General features: G+C 60.3%; 1 protein-coding gene across 1 annotated transcript; it reads left to right on the top strand.

Moving 5' to 3' along the window:
• The first annotated feature begins 1,567 nt into the window (after window positions 1-1,567).
• On the top strand, window positions 1,568-19,335 carry LOC144490655 (phosphorylase b kinase gamma catalytic chain, skeletal muscle/heart isoform-like). Its single transcript, XM_078208355.1, has 6 exons — window positions 1,568-1,728; window positions 11,006-11,096; window positions 12,108-12,261; window positions 13,287-13,409; window positions 17,345-17,628; window positions 18,866-19,335. The coding sequence occupies exons 1-5, from the start codon at window positions 1,572-1,574 to the stop codon at window positions 17,624-17,626; spliced, it is 807 nt and encodes a 268-aa protein (XP_078064481.1). The 5' UTR covers window positions 1,568-1,571; the 3' UTR covers window positions 17,627-17,628; window positions 18,866-19,335.
• The last annotated feature ends 6 nt before the right edge of the window (window positions 19,336-19,341 follow it).

The raw sequence follows: 19,341 nt of genomic DNA, 5'->3' as shown, positions 1-19,341 counted from the left end.
AGACACCAGTCAGTGTACAGATATCTGCCTGAGAGAGAGAGAGAGGGGACTGAGAGACACCAGTCAGTGTACAGATATCTCCCTGAGAGAGAGAGAGAGGACTGAGAGACACCAGTCAGTGTACAGATATCTCCCTGTGAGAGAGAGGGGACTGAGAGACACCAGTCAGTGTACAGATATCTCCCTGAGAGTGAGAGAGGGGACTGAGAGACACCAGTCAGTGTACAGATATCTCCCTGAGAGAGAGAGAGAGAGGGGACTGAGAGACACCAGTCAGTGTACAGATATCACCCTGAGAGAGAGAGAGAGGGGACTGAGAGACACCAGTCAGTGTACAGATATCTCCCTGAGAGAGAGAGAGAGGACTGAGAGACACCAGTCAGTGTACAGATATCTCCCTGAGAGAGAGAGAGGGGACTGAGAGACACCAGTCAGTGTACAGATATCTCCATGAGAGAGAGAGAGGGGACTGAGAGACACCAGTCAGTGTACAGATATCTCCCTGAGAGAGAGAGAGAGAGGGGACTGAGAGACACCAGTCAGTGTACAGATATCTCCCTGAGAGTGAGAGAGGGGACTGAGAGACACCAGTCAGTGTACAGATATCTCCCTGAGAGAGAGAGAGAGGGGACTGAGAGACACCAGTCAGTGTACAGATATCTCCCTGAGAGAGAGAGAGAGAGAGAGGGGACTGAGAGACACCAGTCAGTGTACAGATATCTCCCTGAGAGAGAGAGAGAGGGGACTGAGAGACACCAGTCAGTGTACAGATATCTCCCTGAGAGAGAGAGAGAGGACTGAGAGACACCAGTCAGTGTACAGATATCTCCCTGTGAGAGAGAGGGGACTGAGAGACACCAGTCAGTGTACAGATATCTCCCTGAGAGTGAGAGAGGGGACTGAGAGACACCAGTCAGTGTACAGATATCTCCCTGAGAGAGAGAGAGAGAGGGGACTGAGAGACACCAGTCAGTGTACAGATATCACCCTGAGAGAGAGAGAGAGGGGACTGAGAGACACCAGTCAGTGTACAGATATCTCCCTGAGAGAGAGAGAGAGGACTGAGAGACACCAGTCAGTGTACAGATATCTCCCTGAGAGAGAGAGAGGGGACTGAGAGACACCAGTCAGTGTCCAGATATCTCCATGAGAGAGAGAGAGGGGACTGAGAGACACCAGTCAGTGCACAGATATCCCCCTGAGAGAGAGAGGGGACTGAGAGACACCAGTCAGTGTACAGATATCTCCCTGAGAGTGAGAGAGGGGACTGAGAGACACCAGTCAGTGTACAGATATCTCCCTGAGAGAGAGAGAGAGGGGACTGCGAGACACCAGTCAGTGTACAGATATCTCCCTGAGAGAGGGAGAGACTCGAGGAGAATAACTTCACTAATCATCTCCCTCTCTGTGTCTCTTTTCCCTCTTTTCTGTCTTTGCGCCGAGCGCATCCTGATTGCCATCTATTCGCGTCCCCTCTCCTGTCCCGTCACCTCCTGTCTGTCCCTCCTCCTTCCCCCCTCACCCTCCTCCTCCTCCTCCTCCCCTCCGCCCCTCCGCCTTGCAGGAACCTGATGCGAGAGGTTCTGGAAGCAATCCACTATCTTCACAAACGCAGCATTATCCACAGGGACGTGAAGACCGAGAACATCCTGATGGACGATGACATGCACATCCGCCTGTCCGATTTCGGCTTTGCCTGTCACCTCAAGCAGGGGGAGAAGCTTCGGGGTGAGTCGTCTCCCGGTCGAATCGGCCCAGGGAGGGCGGCGGGACAGAACCAGATAGAAACCCGGTTCGACCCACACTGGGAGCACCGTGCACAGTTCCGGTCTCCGTATCCCTCGGTTAGACCCACACTGGGAGCACCGTGCACAGTTCCAGTCTCCGTATCCCTCGGTTAGACCCACACTGGGAGCACCGTGCACAGTTCCGGTCTCCGTATCCCTCGGTTAGACCCACACTGGGAGCACCGTGCACAGTTCCGGTCTCCATATCCCTCGGTTAGACCCACACTGGGAGCACCGTGCACAGTTCCAGTCTCCATACCCCTCGGTTAGACCCACACTGGGAGCACTGTGCACTGTTCCGGTCTCCGTATCCCTCGGTTAGACCCACACTGGGAGCACCGTGCACAGTTCCGGTCTCCGTATCCCCCCGGTTAGACCCACACTGGGAGCACCGTGCACAGTTCCGGTCTCCGTATCCCTCGGTTAGACCCACACTGGGAGCACCGTGCACAGTTCCGGTCTCCATACCCCTCGGTTAGACCCACACTGGGAGCACTGTGCATTGTTCCGGTCTCCGTATCCCTCGGTTAGACCCACACTGGGAGCACCGTGCACAGTTCCGGTCTCCGTATCCCTCGGTTAGACCCACACTGGGAGCACCGTGCACAGTTCCGGTCTCCGTATCCCTCGGTTAGATACACACTGGGAGCACCGTGCACAGTTCCGGTCTCCGTATCCCTCGGTTAGACCCACACTGGGAGCACCGTGCACAGTTCCAGTCTCCGTATCCCCTCGGTTAGACCACACTTGGAGCACCGTGCACAGTTCCGGTCTCCGTATCCCTCGGTTAGACCACACTGGGAGCACCGTGCACAGTTCCAGTCTCCGTATCCCTCGGTTAGACCCACACTGGGAGCACCGTGCACAGTTCCCGTCTCCGTATCCCTCGGTTAGACCCACACTGGGAGCAACGTGCACAGTTCCGGTCTCCGTATCCCCTCGGTTAGACCCACACTGGGAGCACCGTGCACAGTTCCGGCCTCCGTATCCCTCGGTTAGACCCACACTGGGGGCACCGTGCACAGTTCCGGTCTCCGTATCCCTCGGTTAGACCCACACTGGGAGCACCGTGCACAGTTCCGGTCTCCGTATCCCCCCGGTTAGACCCACACTGGGAGCACCATGCACAGTTCCGGTCTCCGTATCCCTCGGTTAGACCCACACTGGGAGCACCGTGCACAGTTCCCGTCTCCGTATCCCTCGGTTAGACACACACTGGGAGCACCGTGCACAGTTCCGGTCTCCGTATCCCTCGGTTAGATCCACACTGGGAGCACCATGCACAGTTCCGGTCTCCGTATCCCTCGGTTAGACCCACACTGGGAGCACCATGCACAGTTCCAGTCTCCGTATCCCTCGGTTAGACCATACTGGGAGCACCATGCACAGTTCCGGTCTCCCTATCCCTCGGTTCGACCCACACTGGGAGCACCGTGCACAGTTCCCGTCTCCGTATCCCTCGGTTAGACCCACACTGGGAGCACCGTGCACCGTTCCCGTCTCCGTATCCCTCGGTTAGACCCACACTGGGAGCACCGTGCACAGTTCCGGTCTCCGTATCCCCCCGGTTAGACCCACACTGGGAGCACCGTGCACAGTTCCCGTCTCCGTATCCCTCGGTTAGACCCACACTGGGAGCACCGTGCACAGTTCCGGTCTCCGTATCCCCCCGGTTAGACCCACACTGGGAGCACCGTGCACAGTTCCGGTCTCCGTATCCCTCGGTTAGACCCACACTGGGAGCACCGTGCACAGTTCCCGTCTCCGTATCCCTCGGTTAGACCCACACTGGGAGCACCGTGCACAGTTCTCGTCTCCGTATCCCTCGGTTAGACCCACACTGGGAGCACCGTGCACAGTTCCCGTCTCCGTATCCCTCGGTTAGACCCACACTGGGAGCACCGTGCACAGTTCCAGTCTCCGTATCCCTCGGTTAGACCCACACTGGGAGCACCGTGCACAGTTCCAGTCTCCGTATCCCTCGGTTAGACCCACACTGGGAGCACCGTGCACAGTTCCGGTCTCCGTATCCCTCGGTTAGACCCACACTGGGAGCACCGTGCACAGTTCCAGTCTCCGTATCCCTCGGTTAGACCCACACTGGGAGCACCATGCACAGTTCCGGTCTCCGTATCCCTCGGTTAGACCCACACTGGGAGCACCGTGCACAGTTCCAGTCTCCGTATCCCTCGGTTAGACCCACACTGGGAGCACCGTGCACAGTTCCAGTCTCCGTATCCCTCGGTTAGACCCACACTGGGAGCACCGTGCACAGTTCCGGTCTCCGTATCCCCTCGGTTAGACCCACACTGGGAGCACCGTGCACAGTTCCCGTCTCCGTATCCCTCGGTTAGACCCACACTGGGAGCACCGTGCACAGTTCCGGTCTCCGTATCCCCCCGGTTAGACCCACACTGGGAGCACCGTGCACAGTTCCGGTCTCCGTATCCCTCGGTTAGACCCACACTGGGAGCACCGTGCACAGTTCCCGTCTCCGTATCCCTCGGTTAGACCCACACTGGGAGCACCGTGCACAGTTCCCGTCTCCGTATCCCTCGGTTAGACCCACACTGGGAGCACCGTGCACAGTTCCCGTCTCCGTATCCCTCGGTTAGACCCACACTGGGAGCACCGTGCACAGTTCCAGTCTCCGTATCCCTCGGTTAGACCCACACTGGGAGCACCGTGCACAGTTCCAGTCTCCGTATCCCTCGGTTAGACCCACACTGGGAGCACCGTGCACAGTTCCGGTCTCCGTATCCCTCGGTTAGACCCACACTGGGAGCACCGTGCACAGTTCCAGTCTCCGTATCCCTCGGTTAGACCCACACTGGGAGCACCGTGCACAGTTCCGGTCTCCGTATCCCTCGGTTAGACCCACACTGGGAGCACCGTGCACAGTTCCAGTCTCCGTATCCCTCGGTTAGACCCACACTGGGAGCACCGTGCACAGTTCCAGTCTCCGTATCCCTCGGTTAGACCCACACTGGGAGCACCGTGCACAGTTCCGGTCTCCGTATCCCTCGGTTAGACCCACACTGGGAGCACCGTGCACAGTTCCCGTCTCCGTATCCCTCGGTTAGACCCACACTGGGAGCACAGTGCACAGTTCCGGTCTCCGTATCCCTCGGTTAGACCCACACTGGGAGCACCGTGCACAGTTCCAGTCTCCGTATCCCTCGGTTAGACCCACACTGGGAGCACTGTGCACAGTTCCGGTCTCCGTATCCCTCGGTTAGACCCACACTGGGAGCACCGTGCACAGTTCCAGTCTCCGTATCCCTCGGTTAGACCCACACTGGGAGCACCGTGCACAGTTCCGGTCTCCGTATCCCTCGGTTAGACCCACACTGGGAGCACCGTGCACAGTTCCGGTCTCCGTATCCCTCGGTTAGACCCACACTGGGAGCACCGTGCACAGTTCCGGTCTCCGTATCCCTCGGTTAGACCCACACTGGGAGCACCGTGCACAGTTCCGGTCTCCGTATCCCTCGGTTAGACCCACACTGGGAGCACCGTGCACAGTTCCGGTCTCCGTATCCCTCGGTTAGACCCACACTGGGAGCACCGTGCACAGTTCCGGTCTCCGTATCCCTCGGTTAGACCCACACTGGGAGCACCGTGCACAGTTCCGGTCTCCGTATCCCTCGGTTAGACCACACTGGGAGCACCGTGCACAGTTCCCGTCTCCGTATCCCTCGGTTAGACCCACACTGGGAGCACCTTGCACAGTTCCGGTCTCCGTATCCCTCGGTTAGACCCACACTGGGAGCACCGTGCACAGTTCCGGTCTCCGTATCCCTCGGTTAGACCCACACTGGGAGCACCGTGCACAGTTCCGGTCTCCGTATCCCTCGGTTAGACCCACACTGGGAGCACCGTGCACAGTTCCGGTCTCCGTATCCCTCGGTTAGACCCACACTGGGAGCACCGTGCACAGTTCCGGTCTCCGTATCCCTCGGTTAGACCCACACTGGGAGCACCGTGCACAGTTCCCGTCTCCGTATCCCTCGGTTAGACCCACACTGGGAGCACCGTGCACAGTTCCGGTCTCCATATCCCTCGGTTAGACCACACTGGGAGCACCGTGCACAGTTCCGGTCTCCGTATCCCTCGGTTAGACCACACTGGGAGCACCGTGCACAGTTCCGGTCTCCGTATCCCTCGGTTAGACCCACACTGGGAGCACCGTGCACAGTTCCCGTCTCCGTATCCCTCGGTTAGACCCACACTGGGAGCACCGTGCACAGTTCCGGTCTCCATATCCCTCGGTTAGACCACACTGGGAGCACCGTGCACAGTTCCGGTCTCCATATCCCTCGGTTAGACCACACTGGGAGCACCGTGCACAGTTCCGGTCTCCGTATCCCTCGGTTAGACCACACTGGGAGCACCGTGCACAGTTCCGGTCTCCGTATCCCTCGGTTAGACCACACTGGGAGCACCGTGCACAGTTCCGGTCTCCATATCCCTCGGTTAGACCACACTGGGAGCACCGTGCACAGTTCCGGTCTCCGTTTCCCTCGGTTAGACCCACACTGGGAGCACCGTGCACAGTTCCGGTCTCCGTATCCCTCGGTTAGACCCACACTGGGAGCACCGTGCACAGTTCCCGTCTCCGTATCCCTCGGTTAGACCACACTGGGAGCACCGTGCACAGTTCCAGTCTCCGTATCCCTCGGTTAGACCCACACTGGGAGCACCGTGCACAGTTCCGGTCTCCGTATCCCTCGGTTAGACCCACACTGGGAGCACCGCGCACAGTTCCGGTCTCCGTATCCCTCGGTTAGACCACACTGGGAGCACCGTGCACAGTTCCGGTCTCCATATCCCTCGGTTAGACCACACTGGGAGCACCGTGCACAGTTCCGGTCTCCGTTTCCCTCGGTTAGACCCACACTGGGAGCACCGTGCACAGTTCCGGTCTCCGTATCCCTCGGTTAGACCCACACTGGGAGCACCGTGCACAGTTCCCGTCTCCGTATCCCTCGGTTAGACCACACTGGGAGCACCGTGCACAGTTCCCGTCTCCGTATCCCTCGGTTAGACCCACACTGGGAGCACCGTGCACAGTTCCCGTCTCCGTATCCCTCGGTTAGACCACACTGGGAGCACCGTGCACAGTTCCGGTCTCCGTATCCCTCGGTTAGACCCACACTGGGAGCACCGTGCACAGTTCCGGTCTCCCTATCCCTCAGTTAGACCCACACTGGGAGCACCGTGCACAGTTCCGGTCTCCGTATCCCCTCGGTTAGACCCACACTGGGAGCACCGTGCACAGTTCCGGTCTCCGTATCCCCTCGGTTAGACCCACACTGGGAGCACCGTGCACAGTTCCGGTCTCCGTATCCCTCGGTTAGACCCACACTGGGAGCACCGTGCACAGTTCCCGTCTCCGTATCCCTCGGTTAGACCCACACTGGGAGCACCGTGCACAGTTCCGGTCTCCATATCCCTCGGTTAGACCACACTGGGAGCACCGTGCACAGTTCCGGTCTCCATATCCCTCGGTTAGACCACACTGGGAGCACCGTGCACAGTTCCGGTCTCCGTATCCCTCGGTTAGACCACACTGGGAGCACCGTGCACAGTTCCGGTCTCCATATCCCTCGGTTAGACCACACTGGGAGCACCGTGCACAGTTCCGGTCTCCGTTTCCCTCGGTTAGACCCACACTGGGAGCACCGTGCACAGTTCCGGTCTCCGTATCCCTCGGTTAGACCCACACTGGGAGCACCGTGCACAGTTCCCGTCTCCGTATCCCTCGGTTAGACCACACTGGGAGCACCGTGCACAGTTCCAGTCTCCGTATCCCTCGGTTAGACCCACACTGGGAGCACCGTGCACAGTTCCGGTCTCCGTATCCCTCGGTTAGACCCACACTGGGAGCACCGCGCACAGTTCCGGTCTCCGTATCCCTCGGTTAGACCACACTGGGAGCACCGTGCACAGTTCCGGTCTCCATATCCCTCGGTTAGACCACACTGGGAGCACCGTGCACAGTTCCGGTCTCCGTTTCCCTCGGTTAGACCCACACTGGGAGCACCGTGCACAGTTCCGGTCTCCGTATCCCTCGGTTAGACCCACACTGGGAGCACCGTGCACAGTTCCCGTCTCCGTATCCCTCGGTTAGACCACACTGGGAGCACCGTGCACAGTTCCCGTCTCCGTATCCCTCGGTTAGACCCACACTGGGAGCACCGTGCACAGTTCCCGTCTCCGTATCCCTCGGTTAGACCACACTGGGAGCACCGTGCACAGTTCCGGTCTCCGTATCCCTCGGTTAGACCCACACTGGGAGCACCGTGCACAGTTCCGGTCTCCGTATCCCTCGGTTAGACCCACACTGGGACCACCATGCACAGTTCCAGTCTCCGTATCCCTCGGTTAGACCCACACTGGGAGCACCGTGCACAGTTCCGGTCTCCGTATCCCTCGGTTAGACCCACACTGGGAGCACCGTGCACAGTTCCGGTCTCCGTATCCCTCGGTTAGACCCACACTGGGAGCACCGTGCACAGTTCCGGTCTCCGTATCCCTCGGTTAGACCCACACTGGGAGCACCGTGCACAGTTCCGGTCTCCGTATCCCTCGGTTAGACCCACACTGGGAGCACCATGCACAGTTCCAGTCTCCGTATCCCTCGGTTAGACCCACACTGGGAGCACCGTGCACAGTTCCGGTCTCCGTATCCCTCGGTTAGACCCACACTGGGAGCACCGTGCACAGTTCCGGTCTCCGTATCCCTCGGTTAGACCCACACTGGGAGCACCGTGCACAGTTCCGGTCTCCGTATCCCTCGGTTAGACCCACACTGGGAGCACCGTGCACAGTTCCCGTCTCCGTATCCCTCGGTTAGACCCACACTGGGGGCACTGTGCACAGTTCCGGTCTCCGTATCCCTCGGTTAGACACACACTGGGAGCACCGTGCACAGTTCCAGTCTCCGTATCCCTCGGTGAGACCCACACTGGGAGCACCATGCACAGTTCCCGTCTCCGTATCCCTCGGTTAGACCCACACTGGGAGCACCGTGCACAGTTCCGGTCTCCGTATCCCTCGGTTAGACACACACTGTGAGCACCGTGCACTGTTCCAGTCTCCGTATCCCTCGGTTAGACCCACACTGGGAGCACCGTGCACAGTTCCAGTCTCTGTATCCCTCGGTTAGACCCACACTGGGAGCACCGTGCACAGTTCCGGTCTCCGTATCCCTCGGTTAGACCCACACTGGGAGCACCGTGCACAGTTCCAGTCTCTGTATCCCTCGGTTAGACCCACACTGGGAGCACCGTGCACAGTTCCAGTCTCTGTATCCCTCGGTTAGACCCACACTGGGAGCACCGTGCACAGTTCCGGTCTCCGTATCCCCTCGGTTAGACCCACACTGGGAGCACCGTGCACAGTTCCAGTCTCTGTATCCCTCGGTTAGACCCACACTGGGAGCACCGTGCACAGTTCCAGTCTCCGTATCCCTCGGTTAGACCACACTGGGAGCACCGTGCACAGTTCCGGTCTCCGTATCCCCTCGGTTAGACCCACACTGGGAGCACCGTGCACAGTTCCGGCCTCCGTATCCCTCGGTTAGACCCACACTGGGAGCACCGTGCACAGTTCCGGCCTCCGTATCCCTCGGTTAGACCCACACTGGGAGCACCGTGCACAGTTCCCGTCTCTACGCCCCAGGCAGCTAATGGCACACCTCCAATGGTGGAGCAATGGGATTAGGGGGATGCTCGAGAGGCTGGAAGTGGGGGAACGAAGAGATCTCAGAGGGGTGTAGGGGCTGGAGGAGGTTACAGAGATAGGGAGGGGGTGTAGGGGGCTGGAGGAGGTTACAGAGATAGGGAGGGGGTGTAGGGGGCTGGAGGAGGTTGCAGAGATAGGGAGGGGGTGTAGGGGCTGGAGGAGGTTACAGAGATAGGGAGGGTGTGTAGGGGCTGGAGGAGGTTACAGAGATAGGGAGGGGGTGTAGGGGGCTGGAGGAGGTTACAGAGATAGGGAGGGGGTGTAGGGGGCTGGAGGAGGTTACAGAGATAGGGAGGGGTGTAGGGGCTGGAGGAGGTTACAGAGATAGGGAGGGGGTGTAGGGGCTGGAGGAGGTTACAGAGATAGGGAGGGGTGGAGGGGGCTGGAGGAGGTTACAGAGATAGGGAGGGGTTGTAGGGGCTGGAGGAGGTTACAGAGATAGGGAGGGGGTGTAGGGGCTGGAGGAGGTTACAGAGATAGGGAGGGGTTGTAGGGGCTGGAGGAGGTTCCAGAGATAGGGAGGGGGTGTAGGGGGCTGGAGGAGGTTACAGAGATAGGGAGGGGGTGTAGGGGGCTGGAGGAGGTTACAGAGATAGGGAGGGGGTGTAGGGGCTGGAGGAGGTTACAGAGATAGGGAGGGGGTGTAGGGGGCTGGAGGAGGTTACAGAGATCGGGAGGGGTGTAGGGGCTAGAGGAGGTTACAGAGATAGGGAGGGGGTATAGGGGGCTGGAGGAGGTTACAGAGATAGGGAGGGGGTGTAGGGGCTGGAGGAGGTTACAGAGATAGGGAGGGGTGTCGGGGGCTGGAGGAGGTTACAGAGATAGGGAGGGGGTGTAGGGGCTGGAGGAGGTTACAGAGATAGGGAGGGGGTGTAGGGGCTGGAGGAGGTTACAGAGATAGGGAGGGGTGTCGGGGGCTGGAGGAGGTTACAGAGATAGGGAGGGGTGTAGGGGCTAGAGGAGGTTACAGAGATAGGGAGGGGGTATAGGGGGCTGGAGGAGGTTGCAGAGATAGGGAGGGGGTGTAGGGGGCTGGAGGAGGTTGCAGAGATAGGGAGGGGGTGTAGGGGCTGGAGGAGGTTACAGAGATAGGGAGGGGGTGTAGGGGCTGGAGGAGGTTACAGAGATAGGGAGGGGTGTAGGGGCTGGAGGAGGTTACAGAGATAGGGAGGGGGTGTAGGGGCTGGAGGAGGTTACAGAGATAGGGAGGGGTGTAGGGTCTGGAGGAGGTTACAGAGATAGGGAGGGGGTGTAGGGGCTGGAGGAGGTTACAGAGATAGGGAGGGGTGTAGGGTCTGGAGGAGGTTACAGAGATAGGGAGGGGTGTAGGGGCTGGAGGAGGTTAGCGATCGGGAGGATGGAGGATGAATGGTGAGGGGGTAACTGGATCGCTGTCATGAGTTTTAACCATCTCTTTCTCCCCACCCTCTCTCCTCTCACCCCCTACCCCCTCCCCCCACCCCCTCCAGACCTCTGCGGGACCCCCGGTTACCTGGCCCCGGAGTTGCTGACTTGCTCGATGGATGAGACCCACCCAGGGTACGGCAAGGAGGTGGACATGTAAGTCGCCGGGGCAAACGGTTATAGAGGACTCGATCCAATGGGAGTGGATGTTCCCCCTTCAACCCTGGGGACACTGGGAGCCGCTCCCTCCTCCACACACTCGGAATGACCTCGGATTTCAGTGGGCACAGTGGGTTAGCACTGCTGCCTCACAGCGCCAGGGACCCGGGTTCGATTCCCGGCTCGGGTCACTGTCTGTGCGGAGTCTGCACATTCTCCCCGTGTCTGCGTGGGTTTCCTCCAGGTGCTCCGGTTTCCTCCCACAGTCCGAAAGACGTGCAGGTTAGGGTGGATTGGCCGTGCTAAATTCTCCCTCAGTGTAACCCGAACAGGAGTGTGGGCGACTAGGGGATTTTCACAGTGACTTCATTGCAGTGTCAATGTCAGCCTTTCTTGTGACCCTCCCACAGTGCGGCGCTCCCTCAGCACTGACCCTCCCACAGTGCGGCGCTCCCTCAGCACTGACCCTCCCACAGTGCGGCGCTCCCTCAGCACTGACCCTCCCACAGTGCGGCGCTCCCTCAGCACTGACCCTCCCACAGGGCGGCGCTCCCTCAGCACCGACCCTCCCACAGTGCGGCGCTCCCTCAGCACCGACCCTCCCACAGTGCGGCGCTCCCTCAGCACTGACCCTCCCACAGTGCGGCGCTCCCTCAGCACTGACCCTCCCACAGTGCGGCACTCCCCCAGCACTGACCCTCCCACAGTGCGGCGCTCCCTCAGCACTGACCCTCCCACAGGGCGGCGCTCCCTCAGCACCGACCCTCCCACAGTGCGGCGCTCCCTCAGCACCGACCCTCCCACAGTGCGGCGCTCCCTCAGCACTGACCCTCCCACAGTGCGGCGCTCCCTCAGCACTGACCCACAGTGCGGCGCTCCCTCAGCACTGACCCTCCCACAGCGCGGCGCTCCCTCAGCACTGACCCTCCCACAGTGCGGCGCTCCCTCAGCACTGATCATTGTGGAAACTCTGTCTCTCTCACTCTCCCTGTCTCACTCTTTCCCCAGGTGGTCTGCGGGTGTGGTTATGTACACCCTGCTCGCTGGATCCCCTCCATTTTGGCACCGGAAGCAGATGGTGATGCTTCGCATGATCATGGAGGGGAAATACCACATGACCTCGAACGAATGGGACGATCGATCGGACACAGTGAAGGAGCTGGTTTGTCTTCCATACCTGTCCCGGGAGCTTCACTCTGTATCTAACCCTGTGCTGTACCTGTCCTGGGAGTGTTTGATGGGGACAGTGTAGAGGGTGCTTTACTCTGTATCTAACCCCGTGCTGTACCTGTCCTGGGTGTGTTTGATGGGGACAGTGCAGAGGGAGCTTTACTCTGTATCTAACCCCGTGCTGTACCTGTCCTGGGAGTGTTTGATGGGGACAGTGCAGAGGGAGCTTTACTCTGTATCTAACCCCGTGCTGGACCTGTCCTGGGAGTGTTTGATGGGGACAGTGTCGAGGGAGCTTTACTCTGTATCTAACCCCGTGCTGTACCTGTCCTGGGAGTGTTTGATGGGGACAGTGTCGAGGGAGCTTTACTCTGTACCGAACCCCGTGCTGTACCTGTCCTGGGAGTGTTTGATGGGGACAGTGTAGAGGGAGCTTTACTCTGTATCAAACCCCGTGCTGTACCTGTCCTGGGGGTGTTTGATGGGGACAGTGCAGAGGGAGCTTTACTCTGTATCTAACCCCGTGCTGTACCTGTCTTGGGAGTGTTTGATGGGGACAGTGTAGAGGGAGCTTTACTCTGTATCTAACCCCGTGCTGTACCTGTCCTGGGGGTGTTTGATGGGGGACAGTGAAGAGGGAGCTTTACTCTGTATCTAACTCCGTGCTGTACCTGTCCTGGGAGTGTTTGATGGGGACAGTGTAGAGGGAGCTTTACTCTGTATCTAACCCCGTGCTGTCCCTGTCCTGGGAGTGTTTGATGGGGACAGTGAAGAGGGAGCTTTACTCTGTATCTAACTCCGTGCTGTACCTGTCCTCGGAGTGTTTGATGGGGACAGTGTAGAGGGTGCTTTACTCTGTATCTAACCCCGTGCTGTCCCTGTCCTGGGAGTGTTTGATGGAGACAGTGTAGAGGGAGCTTTACTCTGTATCTAACCCCGTGCTGTCCCTGTCCTGGGAGTGTTTGATGGGGACGGTGATGATGCAGTGAAGTCTAACATCCTCTTCCTCCTTGGCAGATCGCCAGAATGTTGACTGTTGATCCCGTACGGAGAATCACAGCGGAGGAAGCTCTGAATCACCCCTTCTTCCAGAGTTACACTCCCGAAGTCCGCCACTTCAGCCCTCTCCGCAAATTCCGAGTACGTACAGGGAACAGATGGAGGGCGTCTGCGGTTGGTGGGGGGCGGTGAGGGACAAGGGGCGTCTGGGATGTGAGTGATGGAGACAGTGCATGGCAGTGAGGGAGACGGGATGTCTGCGATGGAGGGCGAGGGAGTTGGGGTCTGCGATGGGGGTTGAGGGAGTTGGGGTCCGCGATGGGGGTGAGGGTGTTGGGGTCCGTGATGGGGGGTGAGGGAGTTGGGGTCTGCGATGGGGGTGAGGGAGTTGGGGTCTGCGATGGGGGTTGAGGGAGTTGGGGTCCGCGATGGGGGGGAGGGAGTTGGGGTCCGCGATGGGGGGTGAGGGAGTTGGTGTCCGCGATGGGGGGGAGGGAGTTGGTCTCTGCGATGGGGGGGAGGGAGTTGGTGTCTGCGATGGGGGTGAGGGAGTTGGGGTCCGCGATGGGGGGAGGGAGTTGGTCTCTGCGATGGGGGTGAGGGTGTTGGGGTCCGCGATGGGGGGAGGGAGTTAGTCTCCGCGATGGGGGGGAGGGAGTTGGTCTCTGCGATGGGGGGGAGGGAGTTGGTGTCTGCGATGGGGGTGAGGGAGTTGGGGTCTGCGATGGGGGGTGAGGGAGTTGGGGTCTGCGATGGGGGGTGAGGGAGTTGGGGTCTGCGATGGGGGGAGGGAGTTGGTCTCCGCGATGGGGGTGAGGGAGTTGGTCTCTGCGATGGGGGGTGAGGGAGTTGGGGTCTGCGATGGGGGGTGAGGGAGTTGGGGTCTGCGATGGGGGGTGAGGGAGTTGGGGTCCGCGATGGGGGGTGAGGGAGTTGGTGTCCGCGATGGGGGGGAGGGAGTTGGGGTCCGCGATGGGGGTGTGAGGGAGTTGGGGTCTGCGATGGGGGTCAGGGAGTTGGGGTCTGCGATGGGGGTGAGGGAGTTGGGGTCTGCGATGGGGGTGAGGGAGTTGGTCTCTGCGATGGGGGTGAGGGAGTTGGGGTCTGCGATGGGGGGTGAGGGAGTTGGTCTCTGCGATGGGGGTGAGGGTGTTGGGGTCCGTGATGGGGGGTGAGGGAGTTGGGGTCTGCGATGGGGGTGAGGGAGTTGGGGTCTGCGATGGGGGTTGAGGGAGTTGGGGTCCGCGATGGGGGGGAGGGAGTTGGGGTCCGCGATGGGGTGTGAGGGAGTTGGGGTCTGCGATGGGGGTGAGGGAGTTGGTCTCTGCGATGGGGGGGAGGGAGTTGGTGTCTGCGATGGGGGTGAGGGAGTTGGGGTCCGCGATGGGGGGAGGGAGTTGGTCTCTGCGATGGGGGTGAGGGTGTTGGGGTCCGCGATGGGGGGAGGGAGTTAGTCTCTGCGATGGGGGAGAGGGTGTTGGGGTCTGCGATGGGGGGAGGGAGTTGGTCTCCGCGATGGGGGTGAGGGAGTTGGTCTCTGCGATGGGGGGTGAGGGAGTTGGGGTCTGCGATGGGGGGTGAGGGAGTTGGGGTCTGCGATGGGGGGTGAGGGAGTTGGGGTCCGCGATGGGGGGTGAGGGAGTTGGTGTCCGCGATGGGGGGGAGAGAGTTGGGGTCCGCGATGGGGGTGTGAGGGAGTTGGGGTCTGCGATGGGGGTCAGGGAGTTGGGGTCTGCGATGGGGGTGAGGGAGTTGGGGTCTGCGATGGGGGTGAGGGAGTTGGTCTCTGTGATGGGGGTGAGGGAGTTGGGGTCTGCGATGGGGGGTGAGGGAGTTGGTCTCTGCGATGGGGGGTGAGGGAGTTGGGGTCTGCGATGGGGGTGAGGGAGTTGGTCTCTGCGATGGGGGTGAGGGAGTTGGGGTCTGCGATGGGGTTGAGGGAGTTGGGGTCTGCGATGGGGGGGAGGGAGTTGGGGTCCGCGATGGGGGTGAGGGAGTTGGTCTCTGCGATGGGGGGTGAGGGAGTTGGGGTCTGCGATGGGGGGTGAGGGAGTTGGAGTCTGCGTTGGGGGTGAGGGAGTTGGGGTCTGCGAAGGGGGGTGAGGGAGTTGGGGTCTGCGATGGGGGTGAGGGAGTTGGAGTCTGCGATGGGGGTGAGGGAGTTGGTCTCTGCGATGGGGGTGAGGGAGTTGGGGTGTGCGATGGGGGTGAGGGAGTTGGGGTCTGCGATGGGGGGTGAGGGAGTTGGAGTCTGCGATGGGGGTGAGGGAGTTGGGGTCTGCGATGGGGGGGAGGGAGTTGGGGTCTGCGATGGGGGGGAGGGAGTTGGAGTCTGCGATGGGGGGGAGGGAGTTGGTCTCTGCGATGGGGGTGAGGGAGTTGGTCTCTGCGATGGGGGGTGAGGGAGTTGGGGTCTGCGATGGGGGGGAGGGAGTTGGTGTCTGCGATGGGGGTGAGGGAGTTGGGGTCTGCGATGGGGGGGTGAGGGAGTTGGTCTCTGCGATGGGGGTGAGGGAGTTGGGGTCTGCGATGGGGGTGAGGGAGTTGGTCTCTGCGATGGGGGTGAGGGAGTTGGGGTCTGCGATGGGGGTGAGGGAGTTGGTCTCTGCGATGGGGGTGAGGGAGTTGGTCTCTGCGATGGGGGGTGAGGGAGTTGGGGTCTGCGATGGGGGGGAGGGAGTTGGTGTCTGCGATGGGGGTGAGGGAGTTGGGGTCTGCGATGGGGGGGAGGGAGTTGGTCTCTGCGATGGGGGTGAGGGAGTTGGAGTCTGCGATGGGGGTGAGGGAGTTGGGGTCCGCGATGGGGGGTGAGGGAGTTGGGGTCTGCGATGGGGGGGAGGGAGTTGGTGTCTGCGATGGGGGTGAGGGAGTTGGGGTCTGCGATGGGGGGTGAGGGAGTTGGTCTCTGCGATGGGGGGGAGGGAGTTGGGGTCCGCGATGGGGGTGAGGGAGTTGGTCTCTGCGATGGGGGGTGAGGGAGTTGGGGTCCGCAATGGGGGGTGAGGGAGTTGGAGTCTGCGATGGGGGTGAGGGAGTTGGTCTCTGCGATGGGGGTGAGGGAGTTGGGGTCTGCGATGGGGGTGAGGGAGTTGGGGTCTGCGATGGGGGTGAGGGAGTTGGGGTCTGCGATGGGGGGTGAGGGAGTTGGAGTCTGCGATGGGGGTGAGGGAGTTGGGGTCTGCGATGGGGGGGAGGGAGTTGGGGTCTGCGATGGGGGGGAGGGAGTTGGTCTCTGCGATGGGGGGTGAGGGAGTTGGGGTCTGCGATGGGGGGAGGGAGTTGGTGTCTGCGATGGGGGGTGAGGGAGTTGGTCTCTGCGATGGGGGTGAGGGAGTTGGGGTCTGCGATGGGGGTGAGGGAGTTGGAGTCTGCGATGGGGTTGAGGGTGTTGGGGTCTGCGATGGGGGGAGGGAGTTGGTCTCTGCGATTGGGGTGAGGAGTTGGTCTCTGCGATGGGGGGTGAGGGAGTTGGGGTCTGCGATGGGGGTGAGGGAGTTGGGGTCTGCGATGGGGGTGAGGGAGTTGGGGTCTGCGATGGGGGGGTGAGGGAGTTGGTCTCTGCGATGGGGGGTGAGGGAGTTGGGGTCTGCGATGGGGGTGAGGGAGTTGGGGTCTGCGATGGGGGGAGGGAGTTGGTCTCTGCGATGGGGGGTGAGGGAGTTGGGGTCTGCGATGGGGGTGAGGGAGTTGGGTCTGCGATGGGGGTGAGGGAGTTGGGGTCTGCGATGGGGGTGAGGGAGTTGGGGTCTGCGATGGGGGGGGTGAGGGAGTTGGTCTCTGCGATGGGGGGGTGAGGGAGTTGGGGTCTGCGATGGGGGGGTGAGGGAGTTGGTCTCTGCGATGGTGGTGAGGGAGTTCGCCTCCGCGACGAGAGTTGGCCTCCGCGACGGGGGTTGGCCTCGGCGACGGGAGTTGGCCTCGGCGACGGGAGTTGGCCTCGGCGACGGGAGTTGGCCTCTCCCCGATGGGCAACATCTTGCTGAATAAACACTCCTGCCTTCGCCCTCGCGCCTCGCCCTGCCGCGTCCCGGCTTTCCGAGGCACGCGAGCGCTGGGCAATGCCACGTCACCCACAGGTAGCAGTCTGGGCTGCTCGAGTCTGCATCCGTGTCCTCCAGAACTACCGGCGGGTGAAGCTGGTGACCAAGGAGGGCCTCATCGCCGAACCCTACGCTATGAAAGCCGTTCGACGCCTCATTGACGGCTGCGCCTTCCGGATCTACGGGCACTGGGTGAAGAAAGGACTGACGCAGAACCGCGCCGCCCTGTTCGAGAACATCCCCAAGGCCCACATGCATCTTTCCCTCTACCTCAACGAGGAAGATGATCCAGGAAACACACACGTCTACAGTGACTGAACGTAAGCTTCACTCCGTATCTAACCCCGTGCTGTACCTGTCCTGGGAGTGTTTGATGGGGGACAGTGTAGAGGGAGCTTTACTCTGTATCTAACCCCGTGCTGTACCTGTCCTGGGAGTGTTTGATGGGGGACAGTGTAGAGGGAGCTTTACTCTGTATCTAACCCCGTGCTGAACCTGTTCTGGGAGTGTTTGATGGGGGACAGTGTAGAGGGAGCTTTACTCTGTATCTAACCCCGTGCTGTACCTGTCCTGGGAGTGTTTGATGGGGGACAGTGTAGAGGGAGCTTTACTCTGTATCTAACCCCGTGCTGTACGTGTCCTGGGAGTGTTTGATGGGGGACAGTGGAGAGTGAGCTTTACTCTGTATCTAACCCCGTGCTGTACCTGTCCTGGGAGTGTTTGATGGGGGACAGTGTAGAGGGAGCTTTACTCTGTATCTAACCCCGTGCTGAACCTGTTCTGGGAGTGTTTGATGGGGGACAGTGCAGAGGGAGCTTTACTCTGTATCTAACCCCGTGCTGTACCTGTCCTGGGAGTGTTTGATGGGGGACAGTGTAGAGGGAGCTTTACTCTGCATCTAACCCCGTGCTGTACCTGTCCTGGGAGTGTTTGATGGGGGACAGTGTGGAGGGAGCTTTACTCTGCATCTAACCCCGTGCTGTACCTGTCCTGGGAGTGTTTGATGGGGACAGTGTAGAGGGAGCTTTACTCTGTATCTAACCCCGTGCATTACCTGTCCTGGGAGTGTTTGATGGGGGACAGTGTAGAGGGAGCTTTACTCTGTATCTATCCCCGTGCTGTACCTGTCCTGGGAGTGTTTGATGGGGGACAGTGTCGGGGGAGCTTCACTCTGTATCTAACCCCGTGCTGTACCTGTCCTGGGAGTGTTTGATGGGAACAGTGGAGAGGGAGAGGGAGCTTTACTCTGTATCTAACCCCGTGCTGTACCTGTCCTGGGAGTGTTTGATGGGGACAGTGTAGAGGGAGCTTTACTCTGTATCTAACCCCGTGCTGTACCTGTCCTGGGAGTGTTTGATGGGGGACAGTGTAGAGGGAGTTTTACTCTGTATCTAACCCCGTGCTGTACCTGTCCTGGGAGTGTTTGATGGGGGACAGTGTAGAGGGAGTTTTACTCTGTATCTAACCCCGTGCTGTACCTGTCCTGGGAGTGTTTGATGGGGACAGTGTCGAGGGAGCTGGTTTAATGAGATTGCTTTATTTTGCCCCTTGTTGCAGTCACTGTTGGCGTCCCAGCGCTCTGCCTCTCCAGGGACAGCGAGTAGCGGGGGAACATCATATCTGAGCGGTTTGAGAGGGCATCGCACGCGATATCAACGCAGGAGGGACATGTTGCTGAGGACCAGTCGATGGGGGTGAAGGGGGCATCAATGGCGTTGCCTTGGCACAGCTGGTCTTCAGGAAGTCTGTACCCACTCCCAGGGAGTGGCGATTCCCCCCACTGGGCCGCCACTCCCTCACTCGCTCGCTCTCTCCATCCAGGCTTTGTGGAGCTGTGAACACCACCGGGACCCCTCACCCTCTGGGAGGGGCTCTCTCTCCCTCGACCTCCCCAATGATGTGGGACCCTTCACAGAGTGTGAGGAACCCACTAGGGATGAACAGGCTTCCTGTTCTGTGTCTCTCTCTTTCAGTTCCACTCGCGTGCTCTGTCTCTCTCTCTCTGTCTCTCTCTGTCTCTCTCTCTGTCTCTC

Source organism: Mustelus asterias, unplaced genomic scaffold, assembly GCF_964213995.1.
Source record: "Mustelus asterias unplaced genomic scaffold, sMusAst1.hap1.1 HAP1_SCAFFOLD_3557, whole genome shotgun sequence".
Classification (NCBI taxonomy): domain Eukaryota; kingdom Metazoa; phylum Chordata; class Chondrichthyes; order Carcharhiniformes; family Triakidae; genus Mustelus; species Mustelus asterias.
This window is presented reverse-complemented; position numbering and strand designations above follow the sequence as displayed.

Coding starts and splice junctions, on each gene's coding strand:
- LOC144490655 (XM_078208355.1), top strand. CDS start 1,572: ATGCGAGAGGTTCTGGAAGCAATCCACTATCTTCACAAACGCAGCATT. Junction 12,262..13,286: donor CGGACACAGTGAAGGAGCTG/GTTTGTCTTCCA, acceptor CCTCCTTGGCAG/ATCGCCAGAATGTTGACTGT. Junction 13,410..17,344: donor GCCCTCTCCGCAAATTCCGA/GTACGTACAGGG, acceptor CGTCACCCACAG/GTAGCAGTCTGGGCTGCTCG.